At 36.1% G+C, this 6,204-nt stretch overlaps 1 protein-coding gene across 1 annotated transcript; it reads right to left on the reverse strand.

Moving 5' to 3' along the window:
• Nucleotides 1-3,235: 3,235 nt before the first annotated feature.
• On the reverse strand, nucleotides 3,236-5,567 carry LOC133857683 (protein SCARECROW-like). Its single transcript, XM_062292982.1, has 3 exons — nucleotides 4,955-5,567; nucleotides 4,372-4,865; nucleotides 3,236-3,978 (listed from the first exon to the last, which is right to left on the reverse strand). Exons 1-3 carry the CDS (start codon nucleotides 5,490-5,492, stop codon nucleotides 3,562-3,564), a joined length of 1,449 nt encoding a protein of 482 aa, XP_062148966.1. The 5' UTR covers nucleotides 5,493-5,567; the 3' UTR covers nucleotides 3,236-3,561.
• Nucleotides 5,568-6,204: the final 637 nt, after the last annotated feature.

Consider the following 6,204-nt stretch of genomic DNA (forward strand, 5'->3'; position numbering starts at 1 on the left):
TAACTCTAATTATCGGTGACAATGGAGTACCAAGGGTAGGCCGTAGAATGGTCGCGGTGTAAAATGTGGAAAGATTGTGATGATGAAAACATTGCGAGAAGGGAGAGTGAATGGAGAAAAGAGACACGGTCCTACAAAATGTCATACTTAGGAAAATACAAGTCATGTTTCATCTTTTTAAGCTTTCTTTTTATTATTGATCATGAAAAAAAAAAAAATTTGACTAGGAATCTTTCAATTTCACCAACACATAAATTTATTTTTAATAAAAAAAAAAAACTATGTGTATGACCGTATCAACTTTCACTTCATTAATCTAATTATTTTAGTTAAGAGTAATTACAAAGGCCTTTCCTTCCTTTATAGAAGAAGTCAAATTCAATGATTCTATCTCATTCAATTTTTATTTTTATTGTTTTTATTCTTCATTGATAAGCTAAATGCTCATCCGGTAAAACATTTCGAACAATATATCCCTCAAATTTACAATATTTACCGTTAGAAAATTAATTTAAATGATTAAGTCTACAATTTCTTATAAATTCAAGTTTTTAGAATAAATGGTCGATGATTCAGTATAGTATTAGAACTCTTTTTTATAAACTTAAACTTTAAGATAAGTGCCAATGATTTAATAACTCCGTTAATTATCTCAACAAAAAAGAGAATTTATATTAGACTTTTCATCGTCACTAGTTGATGAATTGAAGTATCCAATTCCAGTCAAATTCGAAGGCCTATTTGGAAATGAAAGGAAACTCTTAGAAAAAGGGAAAATCAGGAGAAATCTTATCTCTTGCCCTAGATGACAATAATGATGATGACGTGTATTTTTTTTCTTTTTTGGGCAGGACAAACTTTCTCCAGTTTTCACATATGTCTTCCTTTCTAATTACTTCCATACATTATTTTATTGAGTTAAATACATTTTAGCCTCTTAAACTACCACTCTTTCTTTGAATGGCCTCATAAACTACTAATGCTTAGATTCTAGCCCCCTAAACTACCACTTTCTGATTTTTTGGCCACATCCGCTCATTTATGCCGTCAATTCTTAACAGAAACTCGAAAATACCCCTCGTACACTTTGAAATTCCCACGGTTAAGAGATGTGTATTTTCGAGTTTTTAGCCAATTTCTGTTAGAATTAACGGCATAAATAGACGGATGAGGCCAAAAAATCAGAAAATGAAAGTTTGGAGGGCCAAATCTAAGCATTGGTAGTTTGAAGGGCCGTCCGAAGAAAGAGTGGTAGTTTGGAGGGCTAAAATGTAGTTAACCCTATTTTCTTTTAATGTTTCCACAAATAGGCCATCCAGAAAATACGAATTGCCCAAATTGGCAAAGATTGTATTTGCAATATTGCTGTTTTTCATACATGGAATGATGGATGCCAATTCCTACTATTTGTCTGTTAATAATAATAGTAATAATTATCATTATTCGTTTGCATTTATTATATATGACTACACAACGGGGCCTTCTTAGATTCATCGAGATTCATGTGCCCCTTTCGTACAAACTCTACTCATGATTGACTGAGAGAATCCTAAGCTCAAGATTGCTCTTTCTGATAGGTCGTCCTATCGTAATTGGAATTCATGTCTTTGAAAATAATTCTTTTTTAGATTTTTCTTTTTTAAAAAACTGAGAAGGAGGGATTATTTTTACCGTCGAACCAAATAGATAAGCGAAAGGAGGAAGACTCGGAAGAGATGATATATAATGCTTTTAGAAAAAGATTCGGAAGCGTCCATTCTGTCATATTATGAGCGCAGAAGCTTTCCCGACCGAGAAGGCAAACATAAATTTATTATATATTTCTTTTTTTAAAATATGCTATAAGTCAATAGGTGTGAGGTGATTTTGGATTTGTTGGTTCCGACTTTGTAACAATCAGGAGTGGATGCAGCATTTGAGATTTGTGGGGGGTTAAATTGAAGAAAAAAAAATTAGGGGGCAAAACAAAAAAAATTACAAAAAATTAGGAGTAAAATAATTATTTTTTGTTTTTTTAGGAAAACCTTGGGCCGTGAGGTGGTTCCGCCCTCGGTAACAATTATACCAAATTTTTATGATAATATTGGCCAAAATTTTCACTTTTTTTGTTTTCTTTTTCTTTTTGCAGTGCAGCCATGACTAGATCCAAATTCCACTTTTGATGCTTTCTTGTAGTTTCTTCTAAATTTTATATGGGCACCATCCATCTGTTTATTAATTACCTAGTCAATCTGCTTTATTAATTACCTAGCTAGTCAATCCATTGCTGTTGTATTGATGGTTGTGGGCTTAACTACTAGCACAATTACTTCAATATTGTCAAAATCCAATTCCTTTCAATATTTTATTTGATTTGAATACTCTGCTGTTTGTATAAATCCTTCGTACAAGTCTCTATTGAGGGACGGTATCAGGGCGAAGAGTCATTCCCTTTTTTTATTTTGAAATTTTTCCTTTAACTTTGTCTAAAAAGTAATGTGCTATACAGAATTATTAATGATTTGACTGAACCAACTAAAAAGTCATGAGCTTATCCCAAGCCCTGCCTTTTTTTTTTTCTTTTTTTTAATTATTATTATTATATTTTTTTTAAAAAAAAATTAGAACACTCTTCCTAAAAGCACAAACCAAGATTGAGTAGTTTTCTTCTTCTTCATCTATCTATGCACCAGGGCCTCCCTAGATTCGTTGGGATTCATTTGCAGCCAATAATACAGTAAGTACACATAATTCAGTATGAGCACACTAAGCTCAATTATAGAGTTCCATTCATTGGGTTCTATCTGGGGCCACAAATAACTCTTCGAATATGTAGATGTGAATATATAGCTCTTTTAGAGTATGTGGATTCAGTTATTAACCGCATTCGCATACCTTTTATATATAATATATATTTTTTATATTAATTATATTTAATAAATTTATCAATACAACGTCGTTTTGGTGTTTAATACCAAAATGACGTCATTTTAGATTAGGTATAAGTTATATTTACAATGGTTTGGTTGACTATGTTGTATTCTCATGTAACACTTGGGCGAAAATGCAAAAGTAATGTGAAATCAATATATTCTATAAAGATGAGGGCTTAAAAAAAATTAAAACAAGTCCAAAACACTAAAAATCGGCCTAAATTACTTTCAAATTGCCTAAATTACTCTGTTGACGTGATAGTATGAATCAACTCTTGAAAAAAAAGTAAAACTAAAAACTATATTTTTATCTCACTCTGCTGATGTGATTATGCCAATCAACCCTTGAATCAGTCCTTATTAAAAATAAAATAAAAGTTGATTGACACTGCTACGTCAATAGAGTAAGATAAATGCGTAGTTTTTAGCGTTACTCAAACAACGGCTTGGGAAACACATATTGTATTGGACAAATGGTTATAGAAACTACAAAAGGGAACCTTAATAACCTTGTCAAAGCTAGGCATCTATGTATTCCATACCCATAAATTTACTCTTGACAATTCCTTAGTCTGACTACGTTCTACGTACCAAAATAAAAGAAAAAAAATTAAGAACCAAAGACAAACAAAAACATATTCATTAGCAGCTACGTAGGAGCATTAGAAGAAGTCCATGCAGAAGCAGTATACAAACTGGTATCCTTCCATCCAAGCCTGAGAGTTCCATCTCCCTGGACAAGGCTATATCCATAAGCAGGAGGGAACATGTTCAATATCAGCTGTGCTTGAGCCATAGAATTCGCACTCATCGGCACCTGAACAAAGCAATTCTTCGCAAGCTCAATCCTCCAATGCCTATACTTGTCCTCCCCGCTTCGCGCCGGCCCTCCTATTGCCAATATGTTGTTGATTTCCCTGTGGAGAAGGCAATGCTCCACGCGGTGCCGACTAGGGTCGTCGACAGGCTGATTGGCTCCAAGGGAATCGAAGAGCGTCGAGTAGTAGTGCAGTGACCCGACAAAACGGTCTAGAAAAGACCCGCTGTGGGAGATATCTTGCTCTACCTATACGTTAGGATATTAATTAAATGATTAAATTCATAATTTTTTATTTAACAAGGTATCAGAGTAGAGTTCATGAGTTCGAACCCTATCTCCGTCATTCACCTCTCATTTCAATTAAATATTTTCACGTGTTCGACCTCACCTATTAAGAGAGAGTACTTTGAGCCCACACGTAAGGAGTATTGTTAGAATATACATTAAAGAGTAATGATATTTAATTAGTAGACTGTTATACGACTATCATATAATTGAGATGAAGTAGTAATAAAATTTATTTTAGTTGTATTTCAGTCGTATAGCAATCTACTAAATAGTATTTCTCTAAATTAAATGACTAAATTCATTACTTCTTATCAGTTTAAGCTTTAGAGAAGAGTGGTAATTTAACGCTACCAGTGTGATGATCGTTGGTGACAGCTCTTTTAGCAGTCGCATTGTTTTCCAATCCGGCCCGGTGGCATCGTACAAGGAATGTTGCAGCCAATGCACGGCTAGAGTTTCTCCATGCCGGACTTGCACAGTTAATGCATCGATTTCTGCAAACTTCCTTGCAATTGGGTGGAATTCAAATGACATTCCGAGCCGCTTAGCGAAATTGGCAAGTTGCTTTCCCGTCTCCACCAGAATCTCCATAGACACGCCCATGCCCGTCATCCTGACATGCGGAGGGCCCTCCATGCGGGTGGCGAGGATGTGAAACAAGGCCGGCCATTGCAGGCCTTGCATGATGTCAAGGTCAACAATGTGAACTCTGTCACGCCGGTGGAAAGCCTCAAGGATGGCTTGGTTGGATGTGAAGTGTGCAAACTTGATGAAGGGGGATATGTTGTTGAACACTTGGAAAGCGCCATGAATGCTTTTGTAGGCAACCAAAGGAGAACAAATACCTGTGATAATATAAACTAAACGATTAAATTCATCGACCTCTTTCTATGATCAATTTAAATTTTTAAGATAAACGGTAATTTAATAGTACCGAGCCAGGAGTTGATAACTCTACTAGACATGGCCTTAGCGAAATAAGCCACGGCGCGCTCGGCGCAAGAAAGGCCGTAAGGTGAGCCCATCTGTGTTAGCTCAAGCAGCATTCTATGCGCCTCTCCAAGATTGTCGACCGAGACAGCAACGGCACACTCCAGAAGCAGAGTTATGAGGGTTAAGCCATGCTCATCTACCCTGCTCAACCCACTGCTCCTTCCATGGTCAGAATTAACGTTAACTCGAGGCTCATTATTACTACTCGATTGAAGCTGATCGTTGCCGGCGGCAACGGTGTCAAAGTAGTTTCTTCTAATGGCTTTTCTTGGTCTGAGGTCGCCTGAGAGTGATGGCAAGATATCGGCAGAGGCAGCAGTTTCCGGCAGGTCATCGACAAGTTGTTTTGTGATTTGCTCCACCAACTCAGAGAGCTCGAAGGGTGGAGTTGGAGAGGCAGCAGTGGTGTAGTCCCATGGCTCATGGGGTTGGATCGTGTCCAAAGCTCCATGATTAACAACTTCAAAGCCTGCTTTCATTGGGGAAAGGAAGTGGAAGAAATTAAGAAAGGGAAAAGATGGTGGTGAGGGGGGGGTGTCTGGGAGAGGTGGAGGCCATTTTTAAAGGAGAAAGTTTGGATGATGAGCAAAGAGATGACAGAAGAAAAGTTTTCCTGTGACAAAACAGATTAATAGCAATAGTTTAATGACAGATCGAGGATGGCCGGCATAGCCAAGACATACAGAAAAAGATAAACTGCTAAGAGACAAAAAAAACCCACGTCGATTTGGTAGTGATTTTCTAATTATTAACTTTGAGATTTGTTTAAGGAGCATATTAGTCATGAAGGGCTTGAAGTTTCTAGAGGCGTGTATATATATATAGCTAAAATGAAGGCTTTTGAAAGCTGAAAAATGAATGTCATTATCTGTGCACAACAACGATGAATAATAAAAAATCGAAAAGAGAGAAAGCACGAGAAAAACAAGACATAGATTTACGTGGTTCGACAATATGCTTACGTTCACAGGAGTGCGGCTATATTCATTAATTGAGTTAGGGTTACAACATAACATATTTAAAACAAAACCCTAATGTACAGATAGATATGAAAAACCCAATAAAAGATTGTAAATTTAACCATTTAATTAATACTTTAACATTTACGTTAGAAAAAAAAAAATCATATGAGTGAATCATCCCTTGAATCTTGATTGAGGATGACTTCTAGCCACATGATTAAGATGACTG

The sequence above is a fragment of the Alnus glutinosa genome, chromosome 14 (genome assembly GCF_958979055.1).
Source record: "Alnus glutinosa chromosome 14, dhAlnGlut1.1, whole genome shotgun sequence".
Lineage (NCBI taxonomy): Eukaryota > Viridiplantae > Streptophyta > Magnoliopsida > Fagales > Betulaceae > Alnus > Alnus glutinosa.

What these genes read in the sequence shown, in the direction of transcription:
- LOC133857683 (XM_062292982.1), bottom strand. Translation starts at nt 5,492, where the DNA reads ATGAAAGCAGGCTTTGAAGTTGTTAATCATGGAGCTTTGGACACGATC. An exon ending in AGTTATCAACTCCTGGCTCG is followed by an intron (nt 4,866 to 4,954) that starts GTACTATTAAAT and finishes ATATTATCACAG; the next exon opens with GTATTTGTTCTCCTTTGGTT. An exon ending in CACCAACGATCATCACACTG is followed by an intron (nt 3,979 to 4,371) that starts GTAGCGTTAAAT and finishes CCTAACGTATAG; the next exon opens with GTAGAGCAAGATATCTCCCA.